We start from the raw sequence: 20,961 nt of genomic DNA on the forward strand, positions 1-20,961 counted from the left end.
AATAATATCTCATGTTCACATGAAACAATAACAAGGTTGTAAATACGCCTAACATGATATAACTATCCCTCGTACAATCGCAAACGCATTAGTAAATTTACAATGGGCATTCATATTACTTTATAATCCTCGTTTCTGCAACTGGTTACGTGGCCTTAATTGGTATTTATAACTACCTTCCTCTACTACCCATTCTGTATTTCCTTCACCTTCAGCCAGCACCTCAGCAGGTCTTGGCTCTTTTCCTGGAGGATTGACCCATACCTTCATTCTCTGCCTCCTGAGTGCTACAACCGAAGGAGTTTGTCACCACTGCCTAGCACAAATTTTTTTTAAAACAATAAAAAAGGAAAGACCCAGAACTCTAAGAAAAATATAGGTTAGGCTCAATCTCTAGCACCACAGAAAAATAGGCTAAAAAAATTAAAACAGGGCTGGCAAAAATAAATGCTCAGCAGGAAAAGGCACTTGTCTGACTGAGTCTGATCCCCAAATACCACAAGGTGCTTCCTTTCCTTTCCCTTTCCTTTCCCTTTCCTTTCCCTTTCCCTTTTCCCTTTCCCTCTTTCTTTCCCTCTTTCCCTCTCCCTCTCCCCCTCTCTCCCTCCCCTCTCCTCTCCTTTCCCTTTCTCTCTCCTTCCCTCTCCCCTTCCCTCTGGCTGTCCTGGAAATCACTTTGTAGACCAGGCTGGCCTCGAACTCAGAACTCCACCTGCCTCTGCCTCCCAAGTGCTGGGATTAAAGGCATGAGCCATCACTGTCTGGCCACAAGATGGAAGGAGAGAACTGATCCTGCATATGCCTTCTGACCACCACACATGCACCGCAGCGTGTGCTATACACACACAGTAAATATATAAACAAACAAATAAATATAAATATAAGTAAATAAACAAGACATATAAAATAGATAAAAGAAAGACAAAAACATTAAAATCATATAAAAAGGAATCTGGAGGCTGGTCGAGGGTGGGGGTGGTACATCATTTTAATCCCAGCACTCAGGAGGCATAGGCAGGTGGATCTCACTGAGCTGGGGACCAGCCTAGTCTACATATCGACTTCCAGTCCAACTATGGCTACACAGTGAGACCCTGTTTCAAAATATGCAAACACCTTTGTGTTGGAAAATTAAATTGAGCACAGTTGTAAGTCAATGCTTTGCTTGCTTCCTATCTGAGCAGAAATTAGTAACTCTGATCTTTTGGAAATACAGAAGAAAAGTCTGCATATGATGCTAGCAGATTAAGTCAAGGGAGATTCGGATACCATGACTAACATGTAAAAAAAGATTAAGAATGAAGTCAAGGGCTCGGGCGCCCAGGCTGTTTCCTCACATGCTCATGTTTGTCCTCTGCACCTTTTAACAGTGATTTATTCGGAATATAACTATGATAGGAAAAAGAAGAAGAGTCAAAGGACTGGAGAGACAGCTCAGTGGCTGCTCTGTCAGAGCTCTGGGTTCAGTTTGCAGCACTCATATGATGGCTCATATCCATCTGCAACCCCAGCACTCTTCTAGCCTCTGCAAGCACCAGGCAGGAATGTAATGCCCATTCGTAAATGCACACAAAACGTGCACAGCACATGAAATAAACAAAAACAAAATGGAGAGCAGAGCCAAACTCCACAGTAAAACAAGAGGATGTCCTCATGTTTCACACAATGCCAGGCCTTACCCCACCCCACCCACCGCAGGTTCCAGTGCTCTGCCCCCCATGGGCCTCTGGTTTACCTTGTGGACATCTTTATGCAGACTGAGCCCCCAGCGGGTCAGCTCATTGCTGGCTGTCTCGTTTTGTGAAATTCTCTGCAGCAGGCATTCCAAAGCACCGTGGTGCTGCTTGGGGCTCAGGTTAATCTGCTGAGTCAAGTCCTAGACACATAAAACAAGATAGCAACTTCTAAGCATTATTCCCCCTAGCAGGAGACTAATGAAACCAGCGCTTTCCAATGTGTCTGTGAGCAATCTCATACTCAGTGAAATCCATGGAAAACGTCAAAAACAGCCAAGGACTTTTCTAAATATTTCTCAGAAATGTGAATGAGGTACATGGAGAAAAATTAATAATAAAATTAATAACTTTCAGCAGTTACTGAACCTCCTTTCTGGGTGTGGCGGTACACACCTTTAATACCAGGGCCTATGAAAGGGAGGTAGATTTCTAAGAGTTCAAGGTCAACCAGGGCTGTATAATGAGATCCTGTCTCAAAATAATTGATTTTTTTTTAAAGCTACTGGTTCTGCTCCATGACATCTGATTCTTTTTTCAAAACATATTTTGAATTAAAAATTCCTAAGAGAGTCTAAGAACAGGAACACGGGAACAAAGTGGGCTTGATTATACATATTTAAACTCTGGGGAAATACTGGAGGGGGGGCGGGGGGAGGATGGAGGGGGGGTGGGCTGGAGGACAAGTCACACGTTTACCCTAGGACAGTAAACCACATTCAGGCTCACACTTTTTCTTTCCACATTAGAAAGTCAATGCCACCTTAAGGCTACTTAACTAGCCACAGTATTGTCACATTATAGGCACTTTGAGGGATACTTAACAGATGTGTGTGTAAGGAATCTAAATCATGTAAGAGTTCTTTGTGCTTCTGAGACTCATGAACCATACAACGATAGGTGTATTGGTATAGATGTACAGACATCAAAAAGATCATAAGGGCATCAGGTTTTTGGCAGTTGTTGGGAAGGAAAACATGAAAGAAATATCTCGCAGAGCCTTTCTGCTTCCTTAGTTCTCTATAACGCTACTCAAAACAAAACCTTACATGGCATGTGGGTCTGAGGCAAACCAGAAAAATAAGGGGGCAGAGGACAGCTAAAGCACAGACCATGGGGGAAGGCAGCAGTGAAGGTCTGGCTGTATGCGGCCAGGGGCCTCTCAGAGCTCCCAGAACTGAGCTGATGGTGCTTCAGGACCCCAGAGCTTCACCTCTCATACAGACTCATGGTGCAGAGAAGCACTGCAGTAAGTTGGTGTTCTCAAGGAGTCTCACTTATGGCTCTGTAGCTAGTTAACCACTGTGCATCTATCTACTGGGAAGGATGAGGACAGGGCTGTTCTTTTTCACTTGGAATCCAGAGCCTACACTGTCCTAAGGCTGTCCAACGCTGTGACATGTAGCATCCTTTCTATGGTAAAGTATGTGATGACAGTCTACAGAAAGGAAAACTGGAGCCCAGAAGAAAAGGCTCACCCAGCAAGTCAGAGCTGCAACATACTTCTAGCTTAGGCTGCTATCCCAAAGGTGGTCACTTGAAGCAGGCATCTCCCCAAAACAGCAGCCCCCCCCCAAACAGCAAGACTCTAACCTTCATGGCCCTGAAGTCCTTCTTCATCTTCTCAGGGATCCCCGTCATGAAGGAGAGCTCGGGCAGCAGCAGGATCTCGCCCTTCAGCAACTTAGTCAAGAAAACAGAGAGAAAGTGAGTGATCCCAGGGCCCAGTCAAGATGGGTGAGGTCTGTAGTAATAAACCTGCCACTGAGAAACTTTTATGAAACCCCAAGAGAGAGGACAATAGGACAGGAAACACTGTGTGTATTCTGCCCTCCATGTTCTCTGTCACAAGGAGGGAGGCTCTCACAAGAAGAGAGAAAGACCTGCAACTAATGAGACAGAGGGGTGGGGGGCATCTCGAGGATATACCTGAGACCTGGGATAAGGGAGGCACCCAAGGATCAATGGGGTGACCTTAGCTGTGACTCACAGAATTGGGGATAGGAAACCTGAAGAGACCACCTCAAGTAGCCAGGCAGGAACCCTAGTGGAGCCATACCAACCTACCCACAAAACTTCCACCCAAAATGTATCCTGTTTACGAGAAATGCAGGGACAGGGGATGGAGCAGAGACTGAGGGAAAGGCCAAGAAGAGGTGCTGGCTAGAGACATGGCTCAGCAGTTAGAAACATGGTCGCTCTTTAAGAGAAATGGGGTTTGGCTCACAGAGCCCACATAATGGCTCAAAACCCAGTTTCAGGAGCTCAGACACTTTTTTCTGACCTTCGTGGGCACCAGGAACGCATATTGTAGATAGATATACATGCAAGCAAAGCATTCATATACATAAAATAAGAAATCTAAAGTTTTTTACTAAAAAAAGAGAGACCAAGTGTGGTATCAAGGCAATTCTCTGGGCCCTTCTCCTGCTAAATGTCTACACCTCTCTTTTGAATCTATAGATTTTTGTTTTTTAAGATTTATTTTTATTATTTTAATTGTGTGTGTGTTAGGGGGCAGGGAGGATGGTATATGCACATGAATGCAGTGCCCAGAGGCCAAAAGTGTCAGTCTCTAGAGCCCGGGTTATATGCAGTTGCAAGTCTCCTAATGTGGATGCTGGAAATCAAGCTCAGATCCTCAGGAAGAGCAGTCAGTGCTCTTAGCCACTGCGCAATCTTCCCAGCCCCCACAAACTTTTTTTTTTTTTTTTTTTTTTTTGAGGTGATGTCTCACTACTTAGCGCTGACTGGCCTGGAACTTGCTACATAGATTAGGCTAAGCTCGACCTCTGAGATCAACACGCCTCTGCCTCCTAAAGTACTAGGATTGTAGGCGTGTGCTTTCACATTCATGTCAGAGTTTTACTTTTTTTGTATATGTAAGAGTGTTTTACCTGCATGTATATATGTATCTGTTGTCCACAGAGGGCCAGAAAAGGCCCAAGCTCCCTTGGAACTGGAGGGACAGTTGTGAGCTGCCATGTGGGTGATGAGAATGGAACCCAGGTCCTTTGGAAGAGTAGCCAGTGTTCTTAACCACTCTACCATCTCCCCAGGCTCCAGAGTTTTTAATCTTTAGATACAAGGAACTCTCTTTATGTCTTTAACCCAAATTGTTCGTGGAGGTATTTATCTCCTCCTGGCAACTCTGAGTACAGGGAAAATACAACCATGCCCAATGTGTTCCAACACAGCACACTGTATAAGCGGATGAGCGCACACATAGCCAGGGCAGCAGTACGGAGGAGGACCGCTGGGAGGGTAGCCACTCACCATGCCATGGTTATTCTGTCTCTCACTGGGCCGGTGGATCAGCAGCGGCTGGTCATCTTCCTTGACTGTGATCCCATAGTTTTTGCTAAAGCAGGACAGAGCAAGAGAGTGTCACCACTCCTACAACAACCCCTCCAGCCCTCTTCAGTGCTACTGCAGCTTACAATTTGCACAGTCCCCTCACTGAGAATCCATCAGACACTAATCACAGTATATGTAAGTGGGAAATGCAGGCTACAGCTTTCTTGCTGATGGACAGAGAACAAAGGCTATATGTACAGCCCAGGAGAGAAGCTTGTGGAAAGTGCATCAAGCTAAAGGATTTAGAAATAAAAGTCTAATGATTAAAGATGAGAACTTCAATTCTCTCCCCAGACAAAACCAACAAGAAAAATACAACGGATACCCCCAAAATCACTTATGTAATAATTGCCAAAAGTACCAACACATACAGGCCAGACTCACAAATAAGCTCATGTGGTCTCAGATGTTTTTATTACCAGTTTACAGAGCTGTACAGTGTCAGGTACCTCATCCTTAACTGTACTCACTACCCAGAGCCTGGAGAGCACGTCCCACCCCTACCCTCAGACCAAGTGCAGTCTCTCATCTGTACCTGTAGTATTCCAGGAATGTGATTTCCTTCCCGTCCGACATGACAAAGCTGTCTTTAGGGGTCTTGTTCCAGTCCACATCATCGATTCGGTAGGTACGATTGTTGTAGCGCGTGATGACAATGCTGCCAACCAGAAGCTTGCTGCACTCGTCCTGGAAGTGCTCCTTGTTCTGCTGGTAGATAGCATGCCTTTGGGAAGAGGTAAGAGACTCTGGTTGGCATCCATACCCTCAGGCTCCTAAGAGAGGGACGGGGCTCCAGAAACTGAAGTAAGGACCCAAGGGTTGGATCTCATCTTTTACCCCTCATTAGCTATACTCATCTCATGAACCAATGATCGTTTTTTAGGATTTATTTTTATTACTTTAATTATGTTCAATGCGGTGTGTATGCCTGTATGCACACGTGAGTGCAAGTGCCCAAGGAGGCCAGAGGCATCGGGTCCCCCGGAGCTGGAGCTACAGGAGCTTGTGAGCTATCTGATGTGGGTGCTGGAACGCACGGCACTCGCACTCAGTTCATTTAAAAGAACAGGAAGTGTTCTTAACTGCTGTATCATCTCTCCAGTCAACCCCAACTCACTTCCTCTTTTTGAAACATGGTCTCAGTGACGTAGCCTTGACTGGTTTGGAGCTTACTATGAGACCAGGATGGACTTGAACTCACAGAGATCTGTCTACCTCTATCTACCTCAGGAGTCCTGTGATCAAAGGCCTGTGCCACCACACTCAACTCAACTGTTGTTTGTTTTTAACTGAGGTCTCCCAAAGGAAAGTCACTTGCATTGTTTTAAAAAAAAGATCCAGGCTAGCAAGAAAGCTCAGTGGTGTAGGGCACAGATTGGCCTTACAGTGGTGTAGGGCACAGATTGGCCTTACAGAGGACCTAGGTTAAAGTCCCAGCCCCATCTAGGGGTAGGGGTTCAAAACCATCTGTCACTCAAATTCCAGGGGACCTGACACCATCATCTGGCCTCAAGGCATTCAACATGGTGCACAGATATATACACAGGCAAAACACCCATACACATAAAATAAAATTTTAGAGATTTTAATTAAATTTTCATGACCTCCAAATACAACAGGGAAAAGTTTTGTAACATGTCCATAACTTCTCTTTTAAATCACAAATCAAACCACACGTGGGAGGCCTAAAGCAACATTACTGAATAGTTCCGAGAAAGGCCATCTGTATCTTATGATTCTGTAAGGCTGCTCTGGCTCACACAGAAGCCCTTCTTTGAGGATGTGCATATGGGGCAAAGGGATTTGTGGGTACCTCTGGTGAACTTTGAATTATTGTTGTAATAAGTTTCTTACATCAAACTAAAGTAGGGTGAGTGACTCTGTGAGTTTGAGGCCAGCATTGTCTACACAGTAAATTCCTGACCAGCCTGAACTACATAACAAGACCCTGTCTCAGCAAGAAAGAAAAAAGAGAGAGAGAGAGAAAAGGAAAGAAGGAAGAAAGGGAGGGAGGAAATGTGCTGGCTAGTCTCACGTCAACTCGAGACACAACTAGAGTTATCTACAAGGCAATTTCTTAATTAATGATTTATAGGAAAGAGCCCAACCCACTATGAGTGGGGCCATTCTTGGGTTAGTGGTCCTGGGTTCTATGAGAAAGCAGGCTGAGCAAGCCATGGGTAGCAAGACAGTAAACAGCACCCTCCACGGCCTCTGCATCAGCTCTGCCTCCAGACTCCTGCCCTGTGTGAGTTTCTGTCCAGTCTTTCTTTGATGGTAAATAGAGATGCTGACTGAAGAATAAACTGAATAAACCCTTTCCTCCTTAAGTTGCTTTTATGTTTCATCACAGAAATAGAAACCCTAACTAAGACAGGGAAGACAATTCATATGAAAGTATCTCAAATTATGTACTTGACAAGATATCTGTATCTAAAATACAAAAATTTTACAATTAAATAATATATTTTAGAGGCTGGAGAGATTGCTCAGCAGTTAAGTACACTGGCTGCTCTTGCAGAGGATTCAGGTTCAATCCCCACCATCCACATGGAAGATCACAGTTGTCTGTAAGTCCAGTTCTAGGATCTGACACCCTCATACAGACAGACAGACATGCAGGAAAAGCAACAATGCATGTGAAATAAAATAAATACTTTTAAAAATGCATTTTAAAAGTGGATCAAAGATCTAAATATTTCACAAAGATATTCAAATGGCTAAAAGGTGCAGAGAAAACTGCTCAGTATCATGAGTCATGAGAGAAATGCAATCGAAGCCACAGTTACTCATTTTACATGCAAAGGTGGTTATAATAGAAACAGATGCCAGCAAGTGAGGCTGCAGGTGAACTGGAGCCTTCACACACCTCTGTTGGGAACACGAGAAGTGCCAAGCTGTCCTTGGGTTAAGTAAAGGATAAAAATAGAGCTCACAGAAATGGCAATACACACACCAAAATCTATCTGGACATGAAGTGCACAGGCAAACAGTGAACACTACAAAGTATCCCTCAAACAGCTGAGTAATAAATATGGCAAGGTCAGCAAAGTGGCTTAGAAGAGAAGGGCTCTTGCTACCCAGCCTATCAACATGAGCTTGATCCCTGGGACTCACGAAAAGGTGGGAGAGAGAGCAAACTTCACAAAGTTGTCCTCTGACCCAAGCAGCAAACACATCCACACACACACACACACACACACACACACACACACACACACACAAATAAAACATTTTAATATCACTTTTAAAAAGAAAGAGAGAGTTCAGTGGTTAAGATCACTTGCTGCTTTTCCAGAGTACCAGAGATTAGCATCCATGGTTGACAGTGACATGGTTGACAATCTCCTGTACCTCCAGGTTCAGGGGACCTGGCATCTTCTTCTGACTTCCATTGGCACACATACACAGCATATACTTATACAAACATAGTAAAATAAAAATAAATATCTTTTAAAAGAAAAATATAGTATATCAATATGCTGGAGTATTGTTCCAATGCAAAAAGGAACTCTGTATCATGCATATAACCTGGATATATCTTGAAAGCATACCAAGACACAGAATATTATACAAAGGTTGTTTTTCATATGGAATGTTTGAAATAGTTAGAAAACAGATTGGTTAGGTAAAAGGATTACAAATTTGAGGCCAACATGAATAAGCCAGCAAGATCTTATCTTAAACAATGAAAAAAAATAGGAAGAGAGGAAGGGGTGGAACAACACACACACACACACACACACACACACACACACACAACCAGACTGATGGTTTCTCTAGGTCTGAGGGCAAAGAAGGAAACTAATGTCCAAGGGTATGGGCTTCGCTTCTCTCTGCAGGGATGAAAATGTCCTACAACTGACTGCAGTGATAATGTACAGCATACACCATGGATAAGCTAACAGCCACAGAACAGCACCCTCCAAATGAGTATATTTTAGTTTGTATCTCAATAAAGCTGTTTAATAAGGTCACACTGGGGTTAGCTAGATGGCTCAGTGGGTTAAGGCACTTGCTGCCAAATCCAAAGACTTGAGTTTGATTCCTGGATCTGGAAGGTGGAGGGAGAAAATCTACTCCTTCAAACTGTCCGCTAACCTTCACACATACACATATACATACACACAAATAAAGAGATGTGTGAAAAATCATATACAAGCAGGAATGTAGCTTAGTGTGGGGATGATAGCCTAACATGCATGAGGCCTTAAGTTCTGTCTCCACAGTCATAATAATAATAACAATAATAGACTAGACATATGCTTATTATCTCAGGTTGGGTTTTTTGTTTGTTGGCTTTTGGTTTTTCGAGACAGGGTTTCTCTGTGTAGCCCTGGCTATCCTGGAACTTAACTCTGTAGACCAGGCTGGCCTGGAACTCAGAAATCTGCCTGTCTCCGCCTCCCAAGTGCTGGGATTAAAGGCGTGCACCACCACTGTGCAGCTTATTTCAGGTTTTTGTGGGTCAGGAATTAAGGCAACTCTGACAAGGCTGCAGGCAAGGTTTTCAGCCCCGCTGCAGCCACCTCAAGGTTGAACCTAAACAAGATGTGTTACTAAGATCACTTAAGTGAGCCACTCTAAAGGCTGCCCCATAACATGGCCTCTGGCTTCCCTTAGGTGGGTGACCCAAGGGACAGTAAGAGAGCACACCCTAGACAGAAAGCAGTCTTCTCATACTCTACCTCCCACATATTTTATTCTTTGAGATGTGTGGGAGTCCAGCCCACACTCAAGCAGAGAGGACTGCAGAGTACCATTATCAGATGTAAGGAAGAGCCTCTCCTTGGCCAACTCTTAGCTGGGTTCTTCTTAACCAGGCTTCTCTCACCACCCACCACACTCACCCATTTCAGCAAGAATCCTACTGAGTCAGTCTAGCCAGAATTCCACACTTGATATTTGATTGCCTTCCAGATCTGATCAGCCTTCATTCCCGTCATCCCCCCAGGTGATCCTCTTCAGTCTCCTTGGCTACAATCCCTCCACATGCTGTGTCCCTGTTAGGAGCTCCCTTCTAGTCTCCCAACACTGCTAATGTTTTATAGATTTACACTGCCCAAGTGGACATGTTAAGTGTAAGCCTGTATGCAGGATTGCTTCAGCCCAGCTAGGAGTTTGGACCAGCCTAGGCAACATAGTGAACGGCCACCTAACACAGTGACCAGTCTTTAAGTCCATCCCTCCCACCATCACAGTGGTCCCCACCAATGGTCCTCACAAAGTCTACTTTACTATTCTAAACAGGTGTCCCAATTTATTCTTTAACATAGACTATAACTAGATAAACTATATAAAACTTTGAAAAAGACAAAATTTAAGGACAATTTTTAAAAAAATGATAATTGTAACATGGGCAGCTGATTTGTGAATACTAACAATATAAGCTAGAAGACAATGAAATATAGACAAACCATTAGAAGAATATATCTACCAATTACAAACTTTAGTTTAAAAAGCAGAATGATAGTTTTAGATAAACATCTAAACTGCCATCAGTAAATTCTAAACCAAATGGAATACTATACGTCAGGCAAGAAGAAAAGTATCCCAATGAGAATCCTAAAATGTACAGAAAGGAACAGAGAACTAGTATTTGAAGAGACGACAGAGAAACCTGCAGGAGATTGAGCAGTCAACATTCCATCCTAGGGAGTGAGGGGCCACGCTGACCAGAGGTTACACAAGTTAAAGCTGTTGATGGGGAGGGGCTCTCGAGGTCCTACCCCTCTGTGAGGACCCAATGACTCTGGGGGATTAGAAAGGATTTTCTTTAGTGGTACATGGCTCCTGGTAAATCAGCCTTCATCCATGCTCACATAACCCTGAACCTGCTGGGTCACAAAAAATATGCTCAACAAAATCTCACATAAGAGGGGAGAAGAGTGTGGTCAGAAAGAGGCAAGGAATAAACAGGAGTAGAAAGAAGAACGGGTGGTAGGGCAAACTAACCAAATACATCATATACACATATGAAATATCACAAAACCCCATTATCTGTTCTCAATCTATGCTAATAAGACAACAAGAAAGCGCCAGGTATAGTTGTGCAGACCTTTTCCCAGCACTTGCCAGGCAGAGGCAGGCAGATCTCTGTGAGTTCAAGGCCAGCCTGGTCTACAGAGGGAGGGCTACACAGAGAAAACTTCAAAAAAACAAAAACAACAAAAAGGGAAGTTTGTAGACCTTCTAAAGAGACAGGAAGCACAGTAAGAGAACACCTGACTACTCGGGAAACAGAACTTAGTATGGCTCTGCTCACAGAAAAGGGGGGCCACTGGAAAGCAGCACTGCCCTGATTCGGAGGGGAAAGACCTTCCTGCCTAGAGCACCACTCAATTTACGGTAACCCTGAGGCTCACAGTGTTTCTTCCTATGTACCTTTCTTCAAGGTGATAATGGAGGGCATGCCCTGCACCAGAGCAGGGGACAGCACAGGCGGTGTTAGCTCTGAGACTTAACAGGTGGCAGCATAGGGAAGGAGGCAGGCGTATCCCCCCAAGCCAAGCCAACCCCACCAGCATTTAGCAGACATTGAAGATGGTCCTGAACCCCACTGGGATAATCAGGACACCGGTTACTGTGAATGTAACAGCAACATGTAACACTGAGCCCACCAGAAAAACCTATTTGCTTGCCATCATTTAGAAGCATAGAAGTTATTCCTGTAATCAGAGGAAATCTACTATTTCTAAAGCCTGAGCAGCTCTGACCTCTAGGAAAATAACTTCTCTTTGGCAGTTTCCTGGAGTCTGTAAGTACACAAAAGGTCCAGAGGATGAAAGCGGCCATGACAGTAGAGGTTTTCCTGCTCTAGAGCTGGGTGGCTTTGTACTGCGGTCATATTAAGGGCTAGTGAAGATCCTAACATGAGTTCCAGGCTAGCCTGCAATACAGACAGATTAATAATACTGTCTCAAAAGTATAAAAACAAACAAACAAACACCCACCACCACCAGTCGCCTCAGTCTCTGTGTGGCATGATGGGATGATGCCTGACAAGACTCAAAGACAAGGCTCAGAAGAGCTAATTTGATTTCACTCACCCATGACCTATGAGCTCAGGAGAACAGTGCATGCCCAGTCAGATGCTCGCCTCAGCAGACTCCAGCAGAGGAGAGTCTCTCAGCTCTCTGCTTGGTTTTGTTTTCTGAGACAGGGTCTTGCACTGTAGCTCAGGCCGGCCTGGAACTCTATATAGCCTAGGCCAGGATTGAACTTGAGGTAGCCGTCTTGCCTCAGCCCTGGGGGAGTCATCATACCTGGATCCAGTTCTTTTAATACATTTTATAATTAACCCACCCACATAGACACACAGAGAACAGGGTCTAGCCTGGCCTCCAACTACCCACTTCTGACTTTGGAAGGCCATCATGATGTCAGAGGTGGCTGACCCTCTAGTCCCTTACATGACATCCAGCACAGAGTCGTTCCGAATGACCTTATGAGAGACATCAGCGAGCAGGAAGAGACCCCCGTCTGTCCTCCGGATACTAGCCGCATAGCCAGGCCAGATCTGCAATCTGAAGAGAGAGATGTTCCAAGAGCATCAGGGCCCCTATTTTATACAATGCTGACACTGCCCTTCCTTGATAATCATGAGGAAGGCTGGGGTGGGGGGGAACGGAACCAAATCGGTGTCAGTACAAACTTACTAGAAATATAAATAAACAAAAAGGTTTAGTTGATAAACTGTACTTATGACAATAAAATATTGTTGAAGTTATTGTCCTATGTTTAGTGGGCATAATAAAAGTTTCTTCCAGAACATTCAGAAGTGAAGGAGAAGAAAAACCCACCAACCTGTGTTGCTGCAGTACCATGGCACTTGTAGGGTCATAGAAGTTTCTCCCCACAAGCTTCATATCCAGAAGTTTCATTACCCTGAAATGAATGGCGGAGGTGAGCTCTCTTTCTCCTTCCAAGTGCTGGGTGGGCCACAGAGCTACACAGTCACCAGGCAAGCACTCACCCTCAAGCCGCATCCTAAGCCTAACAGAAAAGCTGTCAGAAAGCTCCTTCAGTCTTAGCTACGGTTTCCTCTGCAAGCCTGAAGTGCAGAAGAGCTTCTGATCTCTGCATAATGTAGCCTGTGTTTACGACAGTCTTGCTATAGGAGAGTTGAGCTAGAAAGGCATGCATCTGCAGTGTGTACACGTGACTCAAGGCCCCCTCAGGACCCAGCTCACTGGACCCAGGGCTATCTCCCAGCTTAATTATATTACTGACCACCATGAACTAAAGAGAATGCAGATGAACTAGTTTCCAACTTGTGAACAGCCCAGCAAGGGAACTGCGTTTGTTCCAGCAGCTCACTGTAGGTTCTAGTTCATCAAATGAGATAGTTTGGAATTAACTCTTGTATAAAATTGAGAGCCCCTCAAAAGGAGATAAACAACTATAAACTATGTATAATTTTTTAAAGTGTAGAAGCTATCTCTCACCAAATATCTCTGTACTCTGAGGAGTGCTTCACATGTTAATGTCTGTTTTGGCTGAGTGTGGTCATCATAATCCCAGCATTAGGGAAGCTGAAGCAAGAGGGTCAGGATGGGCGATCCTCAGCTACACATCAAGTTTGAGACTAGCCTGAGTTATACAAAATCCTGTCTCAAAAACAAACTCCGGTCTGAAAAATTCTTAATCGAATCCAAAAGACTCCATCTGCCTACTCAGCTACCCACACACCTAACTTCAGGAACCCACACCTGACCTGTCGAGTGAGAGGTAATTTTTGAATGAGCTGATACTAAGATCACTCATTATGTGCTTCCAAGCCCACCCACAGGCACACACTGTGTGTGGCACCACGCACACCTCCTGGGGAGCCTTATTCCCACCATGGCGAGTTACAGACACAGCCTGCAGCAGCTTCCTTACCGCCGGAAGACAACATTGTAGAAGGGGATGCACAGGTCAGAACACGGCTCCAGGATCTTTGTCAGCTGAATCTTGATACTGATCTCGGCATCGTCAGTTTTCCTCTGACTTTTTAACTCAACAACCTAAGAAATAAACATGTACAGTAACGAGAAATGACAACGCTACACAGCCTTAACCCTAACTCAGTTCTAGAGCCCAAAAGGTAGCTTCTACTTCCCCTCACTTCACAGCCTGTGCTGGCAAAATCAGTGTGATAATAAACAAACAAACAAAATAAATAAGATTCAAAGTTGAACACTGAAATCTTTAGTTTTGTTTTTAATTGACGTTATGTATATGTATCATGTATATACAGGTATATATATACCCAAGGAGGCCAGAGAGGGCTTTGGCTCCCTGGACCTGGAGAGGATGACCGGATCACCCAGTATGGGTGGTAGGAGATGAACTGGGCTCTCTGCAGGAGAATCGGGTGTTCTTTACTGCTGAGCCCTGACGTTGAAAATCTGAGTGATTTGTCAGAGACCCAATGCTTCCTACCAGTCCACTTCCTACCAGTCCATTTACGTATCAGAAACGTTACTTCATAAACGCAAGCTGGAGTGGGGCTGGGGGTTGATCCCTGCTGTGTTCTGCAGAAATCTGCCTTCTGTCAAGCAAACTGTCCAGAAAATGTGTACTTTGCCACTACTCAACCCCTCAGAGCACACCGGAGTTTCACCCACACCACACTCTCCACTGGGTCTCACTTGTTGAAGCTTAACAGGAAGATAAAGAATAGAGCCATCAAAAGCAGTGACGTTTCCAGTGACAGACTGGTGGTCCTTCAACATGCCAAACCTCATGCTTTTGCATTCCACACTGGGGCTGCAAAATAACAAAGGGGATTTTAGTTCAGTTTGACTCAAACAGCAATCTTTACCAAAGCTGCGCAGTAAGTTATGTGACTTCAAGAAGCATTTTTTGCCCAGTACAGGGGAATGCCAGGGCCAGGAAGCAGGAGTGGGTGGGTTGGAGAGGGTATAGGGGACTTTCGGAGAGGAAACTAGGAAAGGGGATAGTATTTGAAATGTAAATAAAGAAAATATCTAATAAAAAAAAAAGAAGCATTTTTTGTACCTGCACTCCACCTAGTGGTCATATTTATAATTACACAGCTAACTAAAGAATGTCTCAAGGATACCTGCTGGAGTAGAAACATTAGAAAATGTAACTAATCTACCAGGCTTAGAGTTTATGCGTGCAGTTCAGCTACATGAGAGGCTGAGGCACGGGGATCATCAGTTTAAAACCTCTATAAGCAACTGATAAAGATCTGGAGGGAAGGCAAAACAAAATAAAACAAACAAAAATCCATAATTCTAGACAGCTTGCTTTTACACATCATTTATATCCTTCTAGACTTCTAAGCAGAGGATCAGAACACCGTAAGGGGCCATATTGTATCTAAAACTTTACATGGCCATACACTCTTGCTATAAAAACACAAAATCATAGCATAGAATGGCACAAGTATGGCAAAGTTCAATACAATTTCACGGTTAAACAAGCTGTGAGCCAGGCCTGACCTTGGGCTGACTGTGGTCTGCCAACCCCTGCTCTCAATCTTCAGCGGCACACACTTTTAAAGTGTTCCCCCCACTTGTTTAAAGAATTCTTTTTGAGATTTATTTTTATGTCTATATGCATGTGACTATGTGCATCTGCAGAGGGTAGCAGATTCCCTGGAGCAGGAATTATATGGGTTGTGAACCACCTGATATGGATGCTGGACTGAACTCAGTCCTCTGCAAGAATAGCAAGCTTTTGTTGTTTTTTTAACCTCTAAACCATCTCTCCAGCCACTAAACTGCTTTTGTTTTGTTGTTGAGACAAAAGTCTCTTGTAGACCAAGCTGGCCTTGAACTCAAAGAGATCCACCTGCCTCTGACTTTCAAGTACTGGGATTAAAGTCACGAACCACAATATCCTGCCATAAGGTACTTTAAAAATGAGATTGTAATCATTTTCATTCATGGTGATTTAAACTTTATATTATTCACTGCAGCAAATTGGCAGCTTAACAAATTGTAACAGCTACCTAATTATCAATGATTGTTCTACCATATACACTAGGGCACAATCTTGTTCTGCAACTGTAAAGTGTGAATAAATCCAAGATTAAAAACAAGATCCAAGTGTGTTCAAGTATAGGAAGACGTAACAAAATTCAACTGGCATCCCTAATATTAAATATTCACATGGTAGCATTTCCCTCATATGCAGATTGAGTACATTTCATGCCAATGCTTAAATCCAAAGCATTCTGATCCTGGAGTATTTGCATATACATAATAAAATATCCTGTGCATGAGACCTAAGTATAAACATGAAATGCACTCACGTTTTGTGTATGCCCAGTCTAAAAGTAATTTTATATATATTTAAAAATTTTTTTTAGGCTTAGGGGTGTTTTGTTGTCATTGTCTTTTGAAAGAGGGTCTTTATTTAGTAGCCCTGGCTGGCTTCGAACTCACTGTGTGACCAGGTTAGCCTTGGCCTTGTGGCTATCAGCCTGCCTCTGCTTCCCGCATGCTAGGATTAAATTCCTGCACCACTACACCTGGCTTAGATTTGTTTTGTGTGTATGAATATTTTGCCTAACTGCATGTATATGTAGCTCATATGTGCCAGATGATCATGGAGGTCAGAATAACTATATGTATATGTAACACATATGTGCCTGATGACCATGGAAGTCAGAAGAGGGTACTGGACCCCTGTGGACTGGTGTTACCAATGTTTGTGAATCACCATGTGGGTGCTTGGAACACCTTGACCTTCTGCAAGAACAGCAAATGCTCTTAGCCACTGAGCCATTTCTCCAGCCCCTTACATAATACTTTTAACAAGTCTGTATATGAAAAGTTTCATGGTGTGTAATTTTCTACTTAGAGCTTCATGTCCACATTCAAAAATGTTTAGATTCTGGGGCATTTCAGATTTGGGGTTTTCAGACTGGGACAAACCCCACCTATGCACATTTAGAGCAACATTCTGGCATTCCCCTCCCTGTTCCTATTCCATGAGGAAGCAACAGAGCTACAGGCAACTCCTGTACCACATCAGGGTTTTCCATATTATCAGTATCTTCTCTATTACATCACCTTCACACCATGGCTTCAAAAGTCCAACTGGGCTAGGCTCAGTCAGTAAAATGCTTGAACCTGCCCTAGTTTGCTTTTTTTTTTTTTTTATAGCTATGATAACACACCACGACCAAAATCAAATTGAGGGAGGAGGTGTTTTATTCCCATGTACAACTCTCAGGTCACGTCCCATCACTAAGGAAATTTAGGGCAGGACTTAAAGCCAGGAAATTAGAGGCAGAAACTGAAGCAGAACCCATGCAAGAGTACTGATTACTGGCTTGCTTAGTTTGCTTCCTTTTTTCTTCATTTCTTCTCTCATATATTACATCTGGACAGCAGTTTCTCCTCCATCCCTCCCCCCCTTCCCCCCCATTCACTCTTCCATTTCCATTCAGAAAAAGAGCAGGCTTGCAGAGTAGTCAACCTAAACAGCATATCAAGCTGCAATAAGATTAGGCATTTTCCTGCATATTAAGGCTGGACAAAGCAACAACCCAGTAGGATAGCAAGGGTCCCAAAAGCAGATACAAGTGCCACAAACAGGAGTCCCACAAAAACAACAAGCTACACAACTGTAACACATACACGGAGGGCCTGGGTGAGCCCCATGCAGACTCTGATGTTTGAGCCTCAGTGAGCCTGAACCCAGATGTGTTGAGTCTCTGAGTTGTCTTGTGGTGTCCTTGACCCCTCAGGCCCCTGCAATCCTCCCTCCCCCTCTTCAGCAGGATTCCCTGAATTCCGCCCAGCGTTTGTCAGGAACTACCTACCCAGAGATGCCACTACCCGCAGTGGGCTGTGACCTCCCATGTCAGTCCATCAGAAATGCCCTCCAGACTTGCCTACAGGCAGTCTAATGAGGGCACTTCCTCAGCTGGGGTTCCTTGTCAAGTCGACATAAAATTAACCAGGATAACACTGTATCAACCCTCACAGTGGCTTACTTGTAATTCCAGTAACTAGGAGCTATATAGGCAGGTGGATCCTTGGCACTTGCTGACCTGTCAGCCTCACCTAAGCAGAGCCACGGGTCCTAGCGAGGGCCTGGTTTGTGTGTGTGTTTTTTTGTTTGTTTGTTTGTTTGTTTTGAAACAGGGTTTCTCTGTGTAGTCTTGGCTGTCCTGGAACTCACTCTGTAGACCAGGCTGGCCTCGAACTCAAGAGAGCCTGTTTAAGAAACAAGGTTGATAGCAGCTGAGAACACTGCCCAAGGCTGACCTCTGTGCCTGTGCATGCTCACACACAAACACCACTTAGATCTTATAAATCTCTAGCCCTACAAACCCACAGCTTCTTTATGGCCTAGTCAATGCAAGAAATCCTTCCTGCTTCATCAGACTACAGACTGTCCATAACAAAAGCATTCTTCCCTCTGACACACAGCCCTCCTCTCACAGTCCCTGCTAGGCCTGTTTCCTGGAATTCCATTGGTTGTCTTCACTGCCTCCTTCCCTTTCCATCAAATGTGAGTTGTGCTGTTTCCTTCTCCCTTGTAGGAAACTGGAGGTGGTGGTTGCTGCTGCTGCTGCTGTTTTGGAGAAAGGAATTCTCTGTGTTACAGCCCTGACTGTCCTGTATTTGCTTTGTAGACTAAACTGGAACCACAGAGATCCACCTGCCTCTGCCTCCTGCGTGCTGGGATTAAAGGCCTGCACCAGCACTGCCTGGCTCCCTAGTAGGAAATCTTGCTGCCTTCTTTATCATCCTTCTTTGCAGATTTTGAAATGAGTGGTAGGTTCACTGGCTGTTTCTTATGGCCTATGTTCTTCCTGGTTCCTTTAATCTTAGGCATTTTCTCTGTAACTCCAAGAGTCCACAGAAAACTATCAAGAGTACACTGAAAGCAAATCAAATTCATTTTTTCTCGTTTTTCTTGTTTGTCTAAATCAATCATGTTGGCCACATCCAGATGGATCCTTTCTTGGGTTGTTACAATGCTTCTGGGTCCTTTCCTCCCAACCATCATTTCTTCTCTTTTTCCATTCCATTTTTTCCACATTTAGTATCTGTTCTTCCAAAATGCACATTTCTTAGTAGAGCCATTTTAGAGAAGAATCTGGTGGCTCTTGAGCAAACTGAAAACAAATCTGAGGCAGTGTCTTAGTTGGTAACTTCTTTCCTTGTAAGCACAAGCGTTCAACCCCATAACCCATGTAAATACACAGGGCATGATGGGTGCACACCATGTGTGTGTACAGGTCCTGTGGAGGCCAGACAGGGTGTCTGGTACACTGGGACTGGAGTTCTAGATGGTTGTGAGCCACTGTGTAGGTGTTAGAAATTGAACCCACATCCTCTAGAAGAGCAGCCAGTGTGCTTAACCACTCACCCATCTCTCAGGCCTGCATGGCATGTGCTTGTAGTCTCATGGTCAGCAGGATCTCTGGGGTCTGCTAGCCATAAACTCTGGCCTAATTGGTGAAGTTCAGGCCAATGAAAGACCTTTTTTAAGAGAAGTAAATGGCCTTCCTGAAGATGACACCTGAGGTTGTTTTCTGGACTTTATATGTGTGCACATATGGAGATATATATATAAATATATATATATATATACATGTATGTATATGTGTATTTATATATATATATTTAAAAATATGTATAACCCAGTAATTCTACTTATGGATATAGACCTAAAAGATCTACAATTGATTATTTCTAAGAAACATATACACACATACCTAGATTTGCTTTACAAACTAACGACAGCTAAGACACATTTATCAGCAGGTGGATACAGAAAGTGTGAAACACAACAGAATGAATTCCATGCTGTATCCTTTATTATTCCTCTGAAAGTTCTATGCATGTATATAATGAATTTAGTAGTTCTCACGGCAGGACCATCCCTCATGGCCTGCCCCTCTCCAGCACAGTGGTTCTTCCTCTAAGACACTCCCTCCTGCACTCGGGTGGAGACCCCCTGCTCCACCAGGGCATTGCGGGGAAAGGAATGGGAAACCTAGTGCAGAGGAAACACTCTAAATCTTGAAGAGTAACCCTAGCAAGGATTCCTACTTATGGAGAATATAGAGCCTGAACCATCCACCTTCTGTCACCTGGAAAGGCTACAGGTAGTGGAACTCAGATACCAACCCAGCCACAAAACCTTCAACCTACAATCTATTCTGCCTGCAAGATGTACTGGGGCAGCTGGTGGCACTGGTGGCACAGAACTTGTAGGAGTGTCCAACCAATGACTGGTCTAACTTGAGTCCCACACAAAAGACGGAGCCCATGCCTGACACTGTCTGGATTAGCAGGAACCAGAGGCTAGAGAGCCCAAAGACTTAGGATAGAATCAAACATGGCTGGCCAATAAATAACCTAATTAATTAATTAAATTATTTCTAATAATAGTAGGCTATACTCATAGATCAGTGCATAATCCAGTCATCATCAGAGAGGCTGCCTCCAGCAGCTGACGGAAGCAAATACATAGACCCACAACCAAACATTAGGCAGAGAGACAATCTAAATCGGAGGTCTCCATTGGGCCCTTCCCTGAGAGCTCTGGGTACCCTGCAGAAGAGGGTGACGAGTTGTGGGAACCAAAGGTATCTAGGACACCAGAGAGCAGAGTCCTCAGAATCGACTAAGCAGGACAGCTGGGAATTCAGAGAGGCTGGAACAGCAATAGTAGAGCCTGTATGGGTCTGTGCTAGGTTCTCTGCATATCTGTTGTCCTTGTTGGCTTTGGAGGTTTTGTGGACTAACAATGTGAGTGAAGGTGTCTCTGACTCCTTTGCCTGCTCTCTGGACCCTTCTCTTTCTACTGGGTTGCTTTGCCTAGCATTGATGCGAGGGTTTTGTGCCTAGTCTTGCTGTATTTTATTGGGTCATGTTCATGTCCTTGG

The 20,961-nt window shown here is 44.1% G+C and overlaps 1 protein-coding gene across 3 annotated transcripts in view; it reads right to left on the minus strand.

The window, feature by feature from the left end:
* The window catches only part of Piwil2 (piwi-like RNA-mediated gene silencing 2), a 64,422-nt gene that overhangs the window by 23,932 nt on the left and 19,529 nt on the right, over nt 1–20,961 (minus strand). For all 3 annotated transcript variants that reach the window (NM_001364321.1, XM_006519329.3, NM_021308.2), the window contains exons 7-14: nt 14,726–14,843; nt 13,974–14,098; nt 12,897–12,977; nt 12,503–12,616; nt 5,626–5,814; nt 5,010–5,094; nt 3,327–3,416; nt 1,736–1,876 (exon numbers count right to left, since the gene is read on the minus strand). In NM_001364321.1, the coding sequence (NP_001351250.1) occupies nt 1,736–1,876; nt 3,327–3,416; nt 5,010–5,094; nt 5,626–5,814; nt 12,503–12,616; nt 12,897–12,977; nt 13,974–14,098; nt 14,726–14,843 (943 nt within the window). The remainder of the gene's footprint in view (nt 1–1,735; nt 1,877–3,326; nt 3,417–5,009; nt 5,095–5,625; nt 5,815–12,502; nt 12,617–12,896; nt 12,978–13,973; nt 14,099–14,725; nt 14,844–20,961) is intronic.

This window comes from Mus musculus, chromosome 14 (genome assembly GCF_000001635.26).
Source record: "Mus musculus strain C57BL/6J chromosome 14, GRCm38.p6 C57BL/6J".
In the NCBI taxonomy this organism is placed as follows: Eukaryota; Metazoa; Chordata; class Mammalia; order Rodentia; family Muridae; genus Mus; species Mus musculus.